The 19177-nt window shown below is 47.8% G+C and overlaps 1 protein-coding gene and 1 long non-coding RNA gene across 16 annotated transcripts in view; both read left to right on the forward strand.

Moving 5' to 3' along the window:
* CHD2 (chromodomain helicase DNA binding protein 2) overlaps nucleotides 1–19177 on the forward strand; it is a 97130-nt gene that overhangs the window by 42296 nt on the left and 35657 nt on the right. For 13 of the 15 annotated variants that reach the window (XM_080607219.1, XM_080607218.1, XM_080607221.1 and 10 more), the window contains 3 exons: nucleotides 330–463; nucleotides 13790–14021; nucleotides 16732–16818. In XM_080607219.1, coding sequence (XP_080463345.1) covers nucleotides 402–463; nucleotides 13790–14021; nucleotides 16732–16818 — 381 coding nt within the window. In that variant the 5' untranslated portion in view covers nucleotides 330–401. Of the gene's footprint in view, nucleotides 1–329; nucleotides 464–13789; nucleotides 14022–16731; nucleotides 16819–17684; nucleotides 17809–19177 lie in introns of those variants that run through there. The other 2 variants (XM_080607215.1, XM_080607216.1) reach the window with 2 other exon arrangements.
* On the forward strand, nucleotides 5455–12840 carry LOC308200837. Its single transcript, XR_013955846.1, has 2 exons — nucleotides 5455–9803; nucleotides 12309–12840. It is a non-coding gene; the product is annotated as an uncharacterized lncRNA (long non-coding RNA).

A 19177-nucleotide genomic window follows, 5' to 3' on the forward strand; every position in this document is an offset into this window, starting at 1 on the left:
GAGCAATTAATAATAATAATTTTTAGATTTCTGCCGTTTTGAGTACTTTGATTTTCGACCGATTTGAGCTGTATTGGGATGACGCAATAAGATTCAGAGATTATTTGCATCCAGTGTTACTTTGGGAAAGTTTGCAGGATGCTCCTCTACTGTGTTTATTCTCCGATTTTTCTTCTAAAAACGATTATTTGTTTTAAATCTCCGTTTTGCCGTGTTGATCAGTGTTGTGTATTGTTATAACAATATCATTGCAGCGTCAGGACTTTGTTCCTGATAATGAAAGCCAGTGAAACAAACTGGGACCTTACCTTTCTTTCAACTTTTGACAGTAAATACCTGGGCACAGGACTTCAAAGCAAACAGACACCCCTGGCCCCCTCTTAGTATTTAAGAATAAAAAGATGATGAGAAATAAGGACAAAAGCCAAGGAGAGGAGGGTTCAGTCCACAGCAATGCATCGAGGTATGATCTATCAACTTTCTTTTTTTTTGTTAAACCTGTGAATACCCTGTTTACTTTGACAGCCTTAGGTTACTGTCAGTGCTTAATACAAAACATTTTACTGATTTTGTTTCCTTTTTAAGGAATGACCTTGAGATTGTTAGCGTGCCACACCCTAATTTTTTTGGTAGCAATTTCTGAAAGTTGTGTTGTGACTTAAGGGCCCATGTCATAGTCAAAAGGTACTGTACCTTTATTCAGGGGAGCCCTTTTCTCTGTATTATGTTTTTCCACCTTTTGAATTTCAGTTTTTAGGTTTTTTGTGCTGTGAAAAATGACCTTGTCGGTTTAGCCATTGCTGCATTGCACCATTTTACATACAAGGCAAATTTTTCTTTGAAGAATCTCAGAAGTCTAAACTTTAACTGAGGGCCATACAGAAGCCTGGTGTAGTAGTAAATTATAGTAAATAGGCACAAGAAAAAGTTACATGAATGAAAAAAAGCTCATTTTAAAATAAAAACTGGAAAGTGCCTTTCTGTCCGATACCTCTTACTTCAAATTTTATTTGAGCTTGTAGAACTTTGATATTGTTTCGATATTTTCGAATATTTTGATACAATTTAAACCAGACTTTTCCCTGCTGGTCATAGCATTTCGTATTATAAATTATAAACCGGGACTGTTAACAAGAGGCTGTGCAAATGCTTTGCCTGTTTGTTTAAGGTGTTTTTGCTCGGTGTTTTTATTTACTTTTGTCAAGTAATGAGATTCTTCACGGATTTTCATAAATTTAACCTTGATGTGGGAGAAGTATGAAATAATTGAAAATGTTTCTTTGCTAGGAATGCTGAAGTACAATTAGTGGATTTCTCATTTTGTATTTAATGAGTCGGCTTTTTCGAATATTGGAAATTAAACTATATGCATTTTTGTTCTCTAGTTTGTAAATACACTGAGTTTTGCATTTTGTTAATTTTGATTGACTTGTGGCCTGTTTATTTTTTTCCCTCTGGTGTTAAGTAATTTTTAAGTAACATTAATAAAAAATTCTGAACTGTTTGTTGTATCACATGTGCTCTGTGTGATGTTTGCAGGTGTTTGAATAGTATTTTTGATATCCAATATTTAACCTTCCTCAAACACAAACTTGAAATACGGTGCGAATATATTATTGAATTACTGTAACCTAACGTAAATTTTTATGGTATTTTGGATGTATTAACTCTGCAGTCAGATTTTAAATCCTAAAATGGATGTAGGTAAGTTTGTTTAATTTTAAATGAGTATTAATCAAATTAGCCTCAGGGACTGTTGAAGCATTGCATGTAGCACCTATACAGTGCTTTTACAACGCAGTTTAAGAACACATCAGATTTTCAAACCTTGCTATCCTTATTATTAGAAGAACTTCAAATATTGCTTAAAAAGTCAATTTAAAAAAGTTCAATGGTATTCACCTTCTTTAAGTCTTTATGCATCTTTTAAAATGTGGATTATTAGCAAAGTAATAATAGATGTAAATTGTGCAGGAAATCTGAATTAAGGTAGTTTATTGGTGTTAGAAGTATGCTGAGTATGAGATGAAATCGGAGACATCCAGCAGTAGCTCCACAGCAAAAAAGACCTTTGTTTTTTTGTCCTTAGGGTTATTATATTTGCATAGTCTCACATGTGTGATTTTGCTGTTTTCTTTGAAAGGTTGTTTATCTCGATTGATTTATGTGTAACACCTGTTGTGTGAGGTTGCCCTCCCCCTTACAGTTTTTTTCCTCAAAATAAACTTGCTGTGGGTAACATCCACTCACCTGAAGTGTGGGAACAATTGAACACAGGATATTTGTGAGTGAGCCCTGTCGAGCTTTCTTCTGAGCTGTGAGTCAGCTGAATGTCGTAAAATGTGCTTTACTTCCTGAGGTTGACTTTTAAGTTGCAGGGGAAATGATTTCTAGGAAGTAAAGCCACCAGTTTGCTTTACTGTAGCCCTGAAATGCATTGATGTCTGCACTTCACATGCTGCTAGCCAGTTTTCTCCTCAGTTGTGAGACTAGCTCAGAACGCATGTAAATTTGTGAAGTCTTGTTACATAATCCTTGGTTGGAGGCCTGAGTGGTGGCAGTGGGTGGAAAAGGTAGATATGACCGGTGTGCCACTTACCTGAGCTGGAGATGCCAAAATACAGGACTAGGAGAAGGCGTTCAGGGAGAAGAAAACATAATACCTGTACTCTACCTTAGTACACTGCCTGGGGAGTGTGTTTGAAATTGACTCCTGCGTTGCCAGTCCTAAGAAAGTGAAAGGATGTGCTGAATAAATCAGAATGCCTCTGAGAATTGTCCTGGAGCAGGTGATTGTTCCTGGGGGACAGCTGATGTGAACTCTTCAGCCTGTAAGCTGAGGAGTGAGCTTTCTGGTGCCTCTCGGGGGAACAGCAGCACCTGCCCTTTGTGTTCTGGCACTGCCCACAGCACTGGTCTGCCCCGGGGGAAGTGCTTTATCTCATGGGACTTTCTCCACCTAGGCTAAAAGTTGGGATGCAGCACTTCAGTGCCCACCGCCCGTGTGTCTGGGACATGGGTGAAACAGCACCGAACACAACCTTGGTGTGTTTTCTAGCATCTTCTTCGTTGCTGTTCCTAAATGGCAGGCTCTTTGAGAGGAGATGTTCCCAGCACACCCCTGATGGGAGCTGCAGAAGCAGAAGGCGGGCAGGGGTCCCGTGAAGCCAGCCAGGCGTGAGCACTGATGGGCACAGCAGGCAGCAGCTGCCCGGCGTGCTGCTCCCCCTCAGCCTGCCCTTGTTGAGGTGGCAGTGCTGCAGGAACAGCTTGCCACAAGGCGTGCGGCCGCACTTGGGCTTCTTTCACTATTTCGGGGCAGAAAACGAACAAAATATTACAGAGGGCCAGGCGTCGGGTCGAAGGGGTGCCTTCGACTGACAAGGCTCGGGCGCTCCTCAGCGGGTGCCTCAGGCTTCTCCCCGCCGCCCGCTCCCCGCGCGCGCGGCAGCCATTTTATGGCGGTGCGGCCACACAGCGCGGAGCGGGCTGCGAGCGGCAACAACGCCGCCGGGCACCGGCCCCCCTCGGCTCCCCGCTGCCCGGGGGGACGGGAGGGGCTCGGCGCTGCCCCCTCGGGAACATCCCCGCCGCTTTCACGGAGCGGGGGGCTCGGGGCAAGGCAGCGCCTTGGTGCGGGGCCAGGCGAGTCACAAAATGGCTGTTCTTTGTGCCGCAGCGCTGACAGGCAGGCACACTGCGGCGCTCCGCGCGCTCCGCCGCCAGCAGGAAGCTGCTGAGGGGAGGCGGGGGGGGGGGGGGTTCAAAGGCCGGCTGCTGCGCCGCGGCGGCCGCCATTGGCTGCGCGCTCAGCCGCCGCCGGCGGCCCCGTGTGGAGGCTGCGCCCCGCGCTGCGCATGCTGGGTACGCCGAGTGCGCCGCCTGCGCTGTTAGCGTTGAGCCCGCCGGGGGCGCGCCGTGCGCCGGCTGCGCAAACTGCGTGGCGTACGCTGAGTGCGTTGTCTGTGAGGCGTGGGGTGCGCGGCAGCCGGCTTCCCTTGCTTCCCCTCGCCTGGCGGGCTTTTAGATTTCTTTTTTTTTTTCCTTTATTTTTTAAATTTTTAATAGACTAACGGCTATTTTCGGAAGCGAGTGGGTGACTTGAAAACGAGCGGAGCTATTTTTGGTGCCGCTTTTTTTTTTTTCCTTTTTAACTTGAAAGTGATTACAGAATATAACATTTAACTTGAAAGGAATTATAGAATATAACATTCCTGAAACATTCGGCCCCTTTTTTTTATATATATATATACCATTATGGCTTTCAGCATCCTTAAATCACCAAAATTCTTCTTTCAGCACGCATTTTGCAACTGATTTTATGCAAGCTGAGTGGAAACATTAACCGTGTTTATTAAAATATCTCTAAATGGGGCTTTCAGCTCTTCCTCCTCTGCTAAGTTGCTGGGTAGCTGCTGTGGCCGCCCTGCTGCACCCTGCCTTTCAGTTTCACTTGCACTGGTGCATTCTTTAATGAGTTTTTTTTTCCCCTCCCCCCTCTCCTGTTCGAGCTTTAACCCTTTATGAAGCTGTCAGGAGGCTTTTTTTTGAAAAGGGAAAATGCTTGGTCAGTGGAGGGGACAAAAGGACCGATGTGCGAGGAATTCATCCGAATGGCGATGTAAGCCGTGTGGCGCACAAAAGAGATTGTTCTTCTTGTTTTGCTTTGTGACTTCTGCTTCACATTACCCTCTCAAAGGAAATGGCTCATCCAATTACAAACGCACGATTCCCAGACTTAAAACTTCTCTGTTTCCTGTTCTGTGATTGCTGCCAGCAATAGATGCTGTATGCAGTGCTATAAAAAAAAGCTCACCAACTGCAAGGAGCTGCACTTAGCTGGATTCTCATCTCTTCTGCGTTGTGTCCTTCAGTTAACCATCCGAAGCTAATTAATCAAATTTTGTGTGTTCTCTAAACGCACGACTATTTTTCTGAATAAAAGCGGAAAGCCAGGATTAAAGAATTCACTTGGGTAATTCCACAGCCCTACAAGAACGCTCCTGTAGCACGCAGCGTGTGCTTCTGCCAGAGCGCTGCCGTGCTGGGGCACGCGTGCAGGCACAGCGTCCTCCCACCTGCACTGCCCCGTGCCTTCAGCCTCCAGAGCCTCCCCGGCCGAGATCGTGGTCGGTGCCTGTTCTGCTCCCCTTTGGGTTGGTGTTTCACCTGCTGCACCCTGAGGGCAGCAGTTGCTCATCTGCACCTTCCCCCATTTCCTACACGGGCTGACCCTGAACTCTCCCACGGCTCGGGGAGGAACAATTTCACGTTGCAGCGCCACGGGGTCACACCCGGAGCGCGTGTAGGGGTGGCACGAGGACAATGTGGTGTCTCCCGTGTGTGCCTTGGGAGCAGTGTGGCTTTCAGCATTTCGCCTAGAATAGCCACACTTGGATTTTACATTAAATTCAGAGCACAAATGTTTTTTAAACTTTTTCAAACTGTTTTTTCACTTTAAAGTTAAAGTGAGTTCCAATTATGTACCTGGCACTGTGAGCAAGCAGGTAGTCCCTGAACTGACACTTCTGACGCCATGGCCTTGCTGTTTTTGAACTCCAGGCATTGACAGTAAGCCCTCTTTGGGTGGCTTTGGCATCTTAGGCTGAAATTGCATCTGATACGTACCCTGGAGGTGTGTATATCCACTGTGCCTTGTTCTGTGTCGCAGGCATCGGTTCCAGTAGGAATTGCACAGCTAAATTCTCAACAAGCTGTTGAGTTCTGAAGACTGAGAAACACTCCTCAATCTCTTGTTTCCTATAGCTAAAAATCCAGTTCAGAAAGATGATAATGGATGGAGAAAGGCTCTGTTCTGCATTATCTCCCCTCTCCTTCAAGGAAAATAAATACAAACAGTGCAGCACTGGGGGAGGGGATAGCCTGGATTACAGTAATTAGATATAAGCAGCCTTCTAGCAAAGGATATACTGCCCTACTGACATGGTGTCTTACATAAATTCTTCTGGTGTATTTTTATGAAAAGAGGTGTGCTGAAATGCCATTTGAAGAGCCTCTTCCAACAGGCGCTGGAGAACTTGTAAAGACTGCCTTTATATCCTGCAAAGGATCCTTGAAAGGAAAGCAAAAACGACTAGATGAAAAATTCATGTCTGGTGGCTTGCAATGAAGCTTCTGTAAGTCTGTCACGCTGCTAATGCCTCCTTTTCTTGAAGCAGGGAGTGTATTTTGGGTATAAGAAGAAGCAAAATGTTGATGAGTCTTTCCAAATGTGCAGTAGCTTTTATTACATCACTGCTTGTGCAGCGCTGCTACAAAATTATAATTTTCAATATATGGTTTGCTTTATATTTACATGTGGGCTGAGGATCGTCTTTGCTGCGGTGTATGTATTTGTCTGACCTTGGCTAGGTCAAGGTTAAAAAAATAAAATGTTTGAAACAGTCTATCTCAGCTTCTCGCCTGGTATTGTGCTGGTAACTGCTCACATGGCGTTTCGCCTTGGCAGGGCTCCTGAGGAGCGTGTTTGCCAAGCACTGGGAGCTTTGCAGCTTGCAGTGCTGCTCAACGCTTCGTTGCTCGTGAACCTCTACCCCAGCCATGAACAAGTGTGTTGCAATGTCAAGAATCCCGACTCCAGGACACCTAGCTCCTTAGAAAAAAGTTATGTTGTAACTAGTGCTGTTTCTTGCAAGTTTTGTTCCTAGGTGTGGATGATTCAGTGTAATCCCTGATTATTAATTACAGGGGTCATTTATGTCTTTTTCATGGGGAGGAGCCTCTGCTCTTAACTGGAGTTGCCACTGACAGGAGAGCTTTGAATGCCATGCGCCTGCTCTCTGTGGAGGGGAGGCTTAATGCCGAGCCTTACATCTGTTGGCTGAAGGCAGCTTTTAGCAGTCCCTTGGAATGCAGCTCTCAGGCTGGGTCAAGTTCCTTTCATCTGGAATCAGAAAGGAATTTGTGCCTCTGTGTATTCGTCACTGATTTTGGGGTTCCAAATTTCCGTATTATTGCACTTCTTTCATCTGTTATTTCTCAACTTAAATTTGTGATTGATAAAAGGAGGGGGGAAGCAAGAAGAAAAAAAACAATGCAAAACCCGTACTGTACTAATTTAAACGTAACTCGTGTATGCACTGCGGCCTCCCTGCAGTGTATCTGGATGTTTTTTACATGTGGCTGTGTGCAGTCCCCTTTGTGCTAGCCCACCCCTGGTGTGACAACGCAGAAGCTGGAGTGGCAGAGGGGCTTGGTGAGTTCACCCCTGCTCCTTCGCTCAGCCTTACCGAAAAACGTGGGCGCCTTTTGGCCCTGGAGCAGAGGTGCTCAGTGCGGTTTGGAGGCAGCTCGGAGAGTTACGATGTCCCTCTGCCTTCCTGGGGAGGGGGAGTCCTCCTTTTCAAAACCCTGAGAGCTGCAATTGTACTTCCCTTTCGGTTCTGGGAAGGGGAAGGATGCTGCCTTTGGAACTTCTCAATGGCACTCCTTAATCAAGCAGACAGGTTTTGACTCCTTTTGTCGCTGCGCTGAGGTTTTTTTTTCTTTTCCCACTACACATCCCAGGCATTTTCAGCCTCTGGCTCAAAGATCAGAGAGCAAGAGAGCCTGCTCTCCCGCTCATGAATGAACTGCTACTTTTGCTTTATCATGCAAGCATAATGCGGTGTCTTTGTAGTGTGGGGAAGAAAAAAAAAACTTTTGGAAAATACTTGGCATTCAAGATAGCCCCGTGTGCTTTACAGGGAGCTGCACCAGAGCCGGGATGGATATATTTAGCTCGCTATGCGCTCAGGATTGCTTTGCCTTTGGCATTTGGGAGTCCTGCGCTGGAGCAAATAGCGGTGGCCAGAATGTGAGCGAGTTCCCTCTGCCTCCTCCCCTTCCTGTGCTTTGAGCCAGGCTGGCAGGGGGCACGGCCCAATTCAGATGGATATTTGGATAGGATACCTGCTGGGTGCATAATCCCTCGGTTGTTACAGTAGCTACGTGGCCTATTGTGCCTAGTGCTGCGTAAAGGTAATTAACGCCCACCTTCTGCAAGCAGGGTTTGCAGTCACACGTGGAAAATGTGTGTGTTTTCCATGGTAACTCTTTTCACTTGCCAATTTAAGAACAAAAGTTGCTCGTCACTGAAAGGTTGAGGAAATAGTTTTCTACCCCCAACTCCCTCCCCTTTTCATCTGTCTTTTGAAGGATGCATTGGTCATCTGGCAGGGGTAACCCTATATATAATATATATTCCTGGGACAGTTTGTTCTGCCCCATGAAAGCCTGTCCAGGTTTTGCTGAAATATATTGTGAATATTCAGAGGTGTTCGAGACTTTCTTCTAAACCCTGTGAAGAGCCTCTCTGTGTTTACTATATTCTAGTTTAAATTCCTGCCTTGAAGCAAGATCATTCGTGGAGCTGGAAACAGGGTACTGGTAGCAGAGTCATGGGAATTTTTTTCTTCTCTCCCTTCCCCCATTTCTATTTTTGCCTGCAGGAAATGAGTTAAGAAAAGCTCATCATTGACTAACCCGAGTTAGGAAAAACTCCTCATTGACTAACCCATCTCAACTCATCACCAAGAAAATCTGTGCCTTAGGAGGCAGGCAAACACCCATCACTCTTAATAGACTTTCAGAGTCTGAAGGGAGCTCAAAAAGTGTTTTTTCTGAAGTGTCACAGGTCCAGTGTCATTCACTTAGCTCTCCTACAAGCTCCATGCACTGTCTCTGCGTCCATGGCTGTGCTTACTGGAGCATTTGCTTATGTTTCTGTTTTTTGTTTTCTTCCCCAAGACAAGGGATAGATCCCGTGGAGATCGTCTCGTTCCTGTGCTGCATGCTTTATCCCTTATCCTTTATATCACTTCCATCAAGTGACTTACAGCCACAGTCTTGTGTTGCTCTCCATGGCTAGAGGTGAGATAGACATGGTTTGATATATATATTTTTTTTTACAGCTACTGTGTGTCTTGGATGCATGCATCAGTGTGAGCTGATGATGCTTGTTTTTATTTTCAGGGTCTGTAGGCGTAGTGTGTATGTTTGTATATAATAGGGAACATCATATTCATAGACCAAATGTTCAGGGGAAACGTTCAAAAGAAAACAGCAACACGGGATCCAGTTCAGTCAGTGCATCTTCTATGATTTGTCACGTCCCTTTGCCTTCGCAGCCACTTGCGTGTAGGTCACTTTTGGAAAACACACCTGTTTAAACAGTTTTGAGTCGGTGGCCTGCACGGTCTTTGCTGCTGTGTGCTTTGGAGTAAATCCAGGGTCGCTTCCATGACCGGGTACCACTGGTGGGTGGGTGATGCTGGCAGCCCTCGCTGGAGATGTACAAGGGGGCGAGAAAACCGCTCCTGGTGGTAGCACTGGACCTGACGGATGCGCCTGGTGTGGAGAAGACGTCCTGCTGGCTTCGGGGCAGCTCCACCACCAGGTTACGCAGCAGCGGGGCCGGTGGGCTCACCCGCAGAGGTGGTCCGGCCCGCAGTTCCAGAACGCGGCCCCAACGGCTGTGTTGGCATCGGGTTGCTGCGGAGCTGGAATGCCACCAGTAGGACCGCTCGGCTCTGCCGGACGCAGGTGGTGAGGAGCCAGGCGTAGCCAAACTGCTCATCTGGCTCATTGCTGCCCAAAACCGGGGTCTCGCTGGCCCCTTTCTCCGCGGTGCTACCGAGCACGGTGTAGCGCCACTGGTCTGTAAGGGCTTGGCTCTGCCGTTACTCACCAAGCCGGCACAGACTTCGTTCGTCGTTTTCTGGGCTCGTCCTCTTGTGTGCTGCCAAGTTCAGGTGGCTCATGGAGGCGCCCAATGCCCCGGCTTCTGCTGTCGCAGGCAAAAGGTGAGTGGGGACGTGGGCTGCAGGGCGTGGGGTGGGAGAGGAGGGGAGCGGGTGCCCCCGGGTCCGTGCGTTGGTGGCAGCGAGCTGACGTGGAGCTGGGCCTCCGCTGTCTGTGGGGCACGCGAAGCTCTGCTCAGCACCAGGGTTAAGCGAATGTTTGCCTGCGGGGAACGATAAACTTTGCTTCTGACGTTATCCGGCTCTGGGAGCCCGTGCCAAAGACCATTTTGAGCCTGCGCTGGGTTCCAGCTCAGCTCGCAGAGCAAAGCCCAGCGGAACTTTGCTGTTTGGATTCAAACTTGTTTAGAATCAAACCGGTGATGTGGCGCGTCCGTACCGATCCTTAAAGTTAGGAGGTGCTCGCCTTGTGGGAGGACCTGCAGCCATTAATCCTCCTTTCTGCCCCTGGCTGAATTCAAGCTCTGTCCATCGAAAGCTGAATTTTGAAGTCAGGGCAGAATGGTGCCAGTGAGAGCCCTTCCCGTGGCAGCTCTTGACTCCAGAAACGTGTTGGGTCACTGCTGAGAGACGTCAGCTTGCCTTGAGCCTTCTGAAAGCATCCACTGTTTGTTCTCCTTGAGAGCTTATAAAACATTTTGTTGCTGTTAGCAAAGATGATCCCCTGTAAAATGAAGTCATGGTGCTCAGATGTGAAATATTAAACGCTAACATAGGAGGCTTGAGACATGCTGTAATTGCCTTGTAAACTTAGATGCCTGATTGTAAAAGGTCTTATCATTGCTGTTCAGCTACTTATTTCTTGGAAGGAATGTGTCCTTGGTAAGGGATGATTTTTTTTCTTTTTTTTTCCTTTTTTTTTGTTTTTTTCTTTTTTCTGTTTTTTCTGTTTTTTTCTTTTTTTTTTTTTCTTCCATCAAGTCAGGAGCAGATTCTTAATTAAAACAGAATTACAGCCTAAAGTAATTCCTGGAAACCATGGGAGCGTGTTTTGCTGAGCATTAGCAGATCTCAGTTTTTATGGGAGTTTCTCGCTTTAAGGGAGTTACCAACGATCCAGCTGTAGTTTTGATGTTCGTGGGTGTTTTTCTCTACTGAATCGGAAGGGTGTTGGACTGCCTGAAGAGGGATTTTGAGACAATTAATTATAGCTTATCCCCCAGTTATAGTTTAATTGTGAGTAGGCCTCTTTTGGATGTTAACTTAGGGATATTAAAGCAGGGCATATCCCAAAACTAGTGTGGAAAAGAGGCCTAAATCTCCAGGTATGTACAAAGGCAAGGCCTGATTTGACACATCATGTTGTGAAGCCCTTACACTTTATTGGCAGGTGGAAGCACCTCCTGATTGTCTGGGTGGTATTTAGAAAGGATTATTTTACAGAATTGGCTTTTTCTTTTATTCTAGCACTTAAATATAGAAATAAGGGCAAGGATGTATCCTTTTGCCTTGATAAAGGGATTTCAAAGTCTTTTTAAAAATTATTTGCGAGAGCCTTGGAAAGGAAATGGCGTTTCTCGTCTGCACTAGGGCAGGCACGTGCATACCTGGGCACCAGCTGTGTACCTCATCTGCGCCTTGCTCGTCAGACAACGCTGTTCACATCAAGAAAAAAATAATGGTGTCCCGATAACGTGGCTAACACGCGGGAATAATGCCTAGTCATGTGTACAAAGGTTGTCCCTGTATCTTTGTCATAAAGTTTAGGGCCTCGAGAAAGAAGTTGCTCCAGAGGCCAGCGCTCACTGCTCTGCCTTCACACAAGTACTGCCTAGGCCCTGTTGTAATTCCTTCCAGCTCTTGCCCATAAATGTGACTGAAGAAAAGTATTTTCCTTTCCTGTGTCCCCGTGGGACATCGGATGCCAACTTAGTTTGTCCCAAGCCTGGTGTTGCCTCTTGGTGCCGTGACACTGGAGGTTTGGCTGCCTCCGGGTGCCCTCAGGAGGTCAGGGCCCTGTGGGTGGCTCTGTGGGACGTGTCCTGCTGAGCCCTGCCCATGGAAACCGCCTGTCCCTGGCGTATTGTTTCCTTGAATGCTGCGGTGATGTTTCCTGACAAAAATCCCTCGCTTTTCGTGAAAAAAAAAAACCACCACTGGATCTTCGAAAAATTTCCAGCGAAGAAGTTTCAACACTTCTTGGAAGCAGGCCGCGTTCCAGGGCTGTGGCTGAGCAGATGTTGGGAGATTTGTGGCTGCGTTTGTGAGGGCCAGGGCGAGCTGCAGGAGGGCAGGTGGGGAGCCGTGAGGCCCTGGCAGCGGGCAGGGGCAAATGGCGAGGAAAGGATGGGAGCTGGGTGGTACAGGGCTGTGGTGGCTGCTTGTGGACCTGCTCGATGGTCCCGTCCTTCTGGGAAGGAGCCATGCGACACCCCCATCCCTGTCAAAACTGAACCGGGACAATGAAACCAGCGATCATCAGTGACTATACATCCTCGTCTCTGCTGAAAAGTCTCCGTTTCTCTCCCTTTTGACGTTTTTGCCCACAGCTCTTTTGTATTTTCCTTCCCCTCCCCTTTCTGCAAATGCTGAGCTCTTCCATTCCAGGGCACGCGAGCAAAACCAGAGCAAACAGCCACCAGAGCGATGAAACCCTAAGATGGTGGAAGAGGGATGGCTGTGAAATGGCGGCTGGGAGCTTGGCCGCGCGCCCTGCGCTGGAGGGATTTCTGCAGGAGGCTCCCGCCGCGCTCGGCTGCTGCCCTCTGCCCGCTCCGTCGGAGAAAGCAGCCGCAGCTCTGCCGGGGCGGCAGGGAGGCCCCGCTGCATCTCCCAGCAACTCTCATCATTCCCAGCCGACAGCGGGCAGCTTCTTTCCGCGCTGGGAATGAGCCCTGTTTGCACGTGGATGTGTGTACGGACGCTAGCTGGCTGTGTCTAGTGATGCCTCTAAAGCATACATTGATTTCTGCTTGTTTCGTCTTCATTGAATGATATCTGTGCTTTATTATATATATATTTTTGTCCTTGTATTTTTTTTCCTGAATCATGAAATCCAAGCAGAGCTTTCAATGTATCTCGTTACTTCTGTAGCTGTACAAAAGGAGACACATTAAAAAACCCGCTTTCCCTCTGCAAAGTTTTTCTGACTCTTTTTTCATGATGTTATATTTGCAACAAACTCTTAAACGTAATGAAAGCATTTAGCTGCAGATAAGAGCTGACTTGGAAAGAGATGCTCCTTGTTCAAGAAGTTTGCAGTCTTATTATTGTCACACTGCCTTTTAGCTTGTGTAACACTGCCTTACTAGCAAGTGTGTTATATGTTGTAAGGAATTTTCTATTTTCTTAAATTGGATTTTAAATTTAAAAAAAGAAAAAAGATTGTGATTTGGGAGAGATTGGACAAAGGTATTTGAGAAATTGGGCCACCTGAAAAAACTTGGGCTCTCTGGTTTTTTGTTTTGTTAAGGAGCCTGCATTTAAGTGGATGTTCTGTGTATTAACCCATTTTGATGTAAACCAAAAGCAAAAAAGCACCTATTTAACGTTCTGCTCTCCTCTTACTGGGTGCTCTGAGCAATGCAGTCTCCACAGCATTAGTGTAATCCTGTAAACAGAGCTCTCCCAGCCACGTGCTGTAAAAGTGCTTCTCCACTGCTAAATTACTCTTTTTGAAGGAATGTGACATTTACCAATACACAATATAATGCGTACAATGTTTGGTGCTGGCCTCTTTCAGAAATTGGATGTTGGATTTCTGAACCCCTGGGTGTACCAGGCTGTAGAAGAGAGCCACGCCAGCGCTACTGCTCATCCTCAGTGCTACCAGGTGGCCTCCGAATTTGCTCTTGCTCGCTCTGAGCAAGCCAGATCGTCCCCGGAGGACCGGTGGTTTTGAGCAGGGCAGTGGTTTGGAGCTTGTACTGTCACCTGGGCATTCAACAGCTGGCCATGCACTTCACACTCGTGTTTAGGCTATTCCAAGCCTACTGTTGTGGCTTGGATGGGGCTCAGGTTTGCTCGCTGCATATTTTGAAGCTGTGACAGTACAGTTAAAATGTAATCTCTTCTCTCTCTACCATCAGTCACTCGGCATCCGAAGAAGCCTCTGGCTCTGACTCTGCAAGCCAGTCTGAAAGCGAGCAGGGCAGCGAGCAGGGCAGCGAGCAGGGCAGCGAGTCAAACAGCAGCTCGGAGTCCTCTGAGAGTCAGTCTGAATCCGAAAGTGAATCAACGGGTTCGAAATCCCAGCAGACCCCTCCTGAAACCAAAGAAAAACCGGCCTCTAAGAAGGAAAGGATAGCAGATGTTAAAAAGGTATTGCCCCTGGTGCTCTGCAGAGCCGTGTTACCCCTGTACCCACCACGAACGGGCAGGACACAGGATGTTTAACCAAGCTCTTTGCCTTCCCTGCCACTTGGCCAGCCTCAGTTGCACGTTGCCCAAGCAGCCTCCCCCCTCTGGTGTCCCCAAGCCCCTCGCTGGCCATTCGGTATGTGTGCATGGCCCCACGTCATCCTGGTGAGCAGGAGACTGTGCACTTGCTGTGACAACCCTTTGGGCACTAGACAGGTAGAAAATGAGGGGCAAATGCCTGTCATCAATAAGCGACCCTCTCGTTTCATCCTTTCCCTCCATCCTTCCACTCCTCTCTTCTGTCTCTTCTCCCTTTAGAAGCAGTAAAGCTTCCCGTGGGACATAGCCAGGAGAATGTCTAGGATTTGGGCCACTTTGGTTTGTTTCCATCACTGCCTGCCTCTTTGGAAAAAAAGGGGAAGGAAAAAGAGGACAAAACAAATTATTTAACTTTCTTGTGTCCAGGACAGCTGTTCTCTGCTGTGTTTTTTTTCCACAGCTCCCCTGGCAATCTCTGCCCTACATAGGCAGGTTTGCCTTCCAGTTCTGGTTCACAGGAGGAAAAGGGTTTGCAGGTGTCTGATGTGTGCAGTTTGCCCCTGGTTTGTGCTGCACCTCCCCAGCGCAGGAGCTGTGCCTTGGCTGCCTGCTTTACCCAAGAGGCACCCGAATAAGAGACTGGGGTGTGGGGTGAGAAAAAAAAAAAAAAGCCCAAATGCCCATTTGGAGATAGGGACTGGGTGAACTGAGTTTATTGGAGGGAGGAAAGTCAGGTTAGGTCAGTGATACTTTGTGTTGTGGTCTGTGACTGACCTGTTCTTCATAGCTGTGGTTTGCACCTCGTGCAGCTCGTTCACGAGAAGGATTTAATGGAGAAAATTGCTATCTACGTAAAGAGCAGGAAGGGCAGTGCTTTCAGCCTGTCCCCCACGTACCTGCGAGGGGGAGGTAAAGGATTTGGTTACAGTGCTCGCCCTTCTCCCTCTCACCAGTCTCTAGGCTGACTGCCTAGGTCGTGGTAAACCTCCTGTGTTCATACTGGCAAGGAAGGACGCGTTTGTAAGGCCGCTGTGGTAACACAGCATTCACATTTCTGTTTTATTGTTGGTAAATGTGGACTGAAGGAAGCTGCCTTTTCTTCCGTGGGCTGCTAAGAGCACGGCCCTGACAATAAACATTAAAATTACCCCACGAGGGAGCGCATCCATACGCAAGAGGATAATTAGTGTGGATGAAACACGGAAAGGTCAGGACACCCTCTAATAAGGAAAGCCTCTCCCTCCCTTAATTCTGATGCTAATGGGCGTTTTCCTTAGCTGGGTCTAACCTAGGCGTGTTGGTACCTGTTCCCCTTGAATAGCCAATGCAATTAATTATATTATTGTTTATATTGTGTTGCTGTCTAGATACGCCCATGAAGGCGAGGTTCATTTGTGTTAGGTGCTATTCCGATTTGTCATGGGAGTCTGTCCTCCGTCCAAAACCTGTGCCATTTAAAAGATGAAAAGACACATTCTTCAAATGTTTGGGGGAGTATTTGGAATTTTTCTTTGATGTGGGGTAATAAAAAAACCTCTGAATTTCTCTCTCTGCTTTCATGCCTGACAGATAAGCACCTTAGCTATCTGGCCATTGCAATGTTAGCCCATTACTCCTTCAAGAGAAGCAGAGAAAGTGCCAGACTGCAGCCTCGCGTTCATCATGCTCAGTCCCAAGTCACTGCTGCATCTGGCAGCCCATTTTGATTTGTTTTTCCTGCCAGGGGCTTGCAGAGATGCTTGAGGACTGGAGGGAGGAGAAGCAGAAGGACAGTAAATAGGTTTAGAAAACTGTGAAAGGATAAACTGTGCTGAGGGACAAGGCAGAGGGACTGTTGTAGGTGTCTGGGAGGCATGGCAGGGATTTGCATCGGCCCTGTAAAGCTTCCGATGTTCTGTGTCACCAGCACAGGCACATTTAAACCCATCAGCCCATCAGTTCTGGTCTCCCCCTTCTCCTCCTGTCTATCCAGAGAGAACAAACGCATGCTTTTGTACGTAGCTTATTAAACTGCTACGGGGCCTGGTTATAGCAAATAGAGCGCAACCATTCCCAGTAACCCGTGTGTCCTGCGCTGCCAAACGGCGTTTGCATCAGTGCCTTCGGGAGAAGAACAGGGTGGTCTGGTCCCTTTGCCATCCAGGATGGGTCACAGGCTTCACGTGTGAAGTTGCTGCTGGGGTCTTCTTGCCGCTGGGCCCTTCAGGCAGCTGGTGAGGTTTTCTCTACAGAAGGGAATGGGGAGGGCTGTTTGTGAGAGTGCCTCATCCTTTTGCATAGGTTCGTTCATTCCACCTGCAAGGAGTTGCCTCCTGTTGCTTGCAGAGCCTCAATGCCCTGTCCTTCAGCCTAAACATGTTGGAAAGTGTTTTCTATCTTGTGGGAAAGAAGGACCGCTATAAAGATAATGCTGTGATAAATCATGTGCTTTAAAGTATTACTAAATAGCCCCAAATAACTATGATCTGTTTCAGTCAGGTTTTTTAAGTGTCCTTCTGCTGGTTACTGCTATCGAAATTCCCTAATGGTTCTATGTTGATTTTTTTTTTTTAACACTGACCATCAAACCTCTCTAAAATGTCAGAAATAACTGGGGTGAAGCAGGCCTTCTGATGGTCTGTTTATTTTGCAGATGTGGGAAGAATATCCTGATGTTTATGGGGTTAGGAGGTCAAACCGAAGCAGACAAGAACCATCGCGATTTAATATAAAAGATGAGGTAAGAAAAAAAAAAAAAGAAAAGGTGAGGGACTATTGAACACTTAAAGACAACCAAACCATGTCTGCATTGTCTCGTAAACACTGAGTCCTAGCCTGGTTTGCGGATTTGGAGTGCACAGCTAAGGTCCTGGTCCTGCACGTGGATGCGTGTGGCCCCAGGGCTCCGAAATCGGTGGGGCACTGCTGGGCTGAGCTCTGCAGGCACCGCTCTGGGTGCTGGCGTGGGGCGTAACGCGAGTCGTGCTCTGCCGTAGAAACGTACTGGAAAACACAAAACCACAACGTACTTCCAACCAGGAATAAAGGAAAGTGCCCCGAAACAACTCGCAGCAATAAAGCAGGCGTTGCTGCCCATCCCGGGACGGATCGTGCTGATAGATGCGTTTGTGTGTGTTCAGCTTTGTGAGCCATCACTTTTCTTTGGTTGAATATTGGAAGCGTTTTATGCTTCACTTGAAGGTGACAGTCGATAGAGCCTGGCAGACAAACCTTCCAGTTGGTGCTTTCTCAGAGCTTCCTTTTCCCTGAAGACGTAGGAATTAGCTGCTGCCTTCGTTTACATCTAACAGACCTTGCGCGCAGAACTTCTCATCCGCAGACCTTCGGGAAGATTGAGTGGTTATTGAGGAAGGGAAAGAAAGCCAGACTGAAACTAAAGCTCAGGGCTTAGAGTTTGGTCCAAAAGCATGCAGACCAGGCTCTTTGTGCTTCGGCGCCGCAGTTTGCATTCGGACACCCGAGAGGTGCGAGTGTGACGCAGGTCTCCGCCACCACCCGCCTCCTGTGCTGGACATCCCGCAGGGCAGCAGGTTAGGAAGGGGCTTGCGGCACGTCATTGACTTAGCTTTTGTTTTCCTTTTCAAGTTCGGCAAAGCCCAGGCTCGCTGGCCGCCTCTCTGTGCGATGCCCCGGCGGCACGCACTGTGCTGGCGATGTCACACCCGCCACAGACCTCGGCTGCACCCCCCAGTGCCCTGTAGGGGCTCAGGTAAGTCCCGTCTTTTTTTGTTTTACAATATTACGTGGTTTTGCAAATGTTGTTTTTCTTTTTCGATATCTTTATTTCTTACTACTTAAGGTACGATAAAGTTAAAAAAAAAAAAATCTGAGATGCAAAAACTTTGCTATACCACAAAATATTGTAAAAAACAAAAAAACAATCCTCCCAATGAGCCCACTGCCATCTTTGCGAAAAGGAAAGCAAGAATTAACAAAATTGGACCACCCCATTCCCCCCTCTTTCCCCAAAGCAGTGCTGACTGGTCCCTGTAGGGCAACTCCTTTCTGCAGCAGTCTGGTGGCGGGTGTGACGTGTCGGGAGCACAGTGCTGGGGCCTCGCAGAGAGCAGGAGATGGAAAGCCTTGATGCTGGAAGACCCAAACGCCACGAGGGAGGAGGTAGCATAGCTCGATCCTGCCTGGTGCTGAGTGCTGCTGCAGCTGGCAGGAGCCCGAGGTGCTCGGCACCTCCTAAGATCACCTTCTGCCTTTCAGGGTTAAGCCTGTCGCCAGTGACCTGCTGTTGTCGCTTGCTGCTTGGGACTTCCAGCACAGCGTCTGGGAGCTTTTAATCGCCTTCTTCCCTATCGCTTCTCCACGCTGCTCACCACTTGCCTCTGCTGAGCCCACCCGTTTGGGCAGGGTTATTTCCCTGCCTTCTGGGAACTGCCCTGAAGGCATTGGGCACCTCATGGAGGTCTCTGAGGTGTAGTCAGAGGTGGTGGCGACTTCTGATCAATACCCAGGCGTGGGCTGCGAAAGAGCAGGAAGCGAAAGTGCTGCTTTGCATAGGGGCACGGAGCTGCTCGGGGCACTAGGGCTGTCTCCAGGAATAAGAACACACGTGAGTTTTCAGTAAAAACTGTACTTGCCTGTACGGTTTCTTTGCAGTTAATAAATCAGCCTCAGGTTTCAGCAAGGGGAAGCGAGACGTGCAGCGCAGGTGCCTTGCAGAGTGCTCCCGGGCCATCAAGAAACAAACGTGCCCAAAATGGACACAAACTTTTAGCTATAAGGATGGTTTGTGATTAGAATTCGTAGTAAATGGCATGGTGCATCTGGTGTGTGAAAGAGGGGCCCAGCCATTCCCCAATACTTCTTTTTTTTACCGTTGAAAATAGAAAATGGCCTGCTCATTTGCATTGTGATTAACACTCTGCCTCGCATCTTTGCTGAAAGTTCAGACGTTACCGGTATCGCCAGGAAAGAGAAGTTCAGCACACATCAGAAAACTAAGCTGGCGAGCTGAGAGGCTGCAGCTTTTCTGCAGGCCTCGGGCTCTGTTAAGCCTGAAATGAGCCAAATCCTTGCTTTGACTTCAGTGTGAGCTACCATCTGGGGCCTTCGTGTCTCTTAGC

Source organism: Anser brachyrhynchus (assembly GCF_964034855.1).
Source record: "Anser brachyrhynchus genome assembly, chromosome: 11".
In the NCBI taxonomy this organism is placed as follows: domain Eukaryota; kingdom Metazoa; phylum Chordata; class Aves; order Anseriformes; family Anatidae; genus Anser; species Anser brachyrhynchus.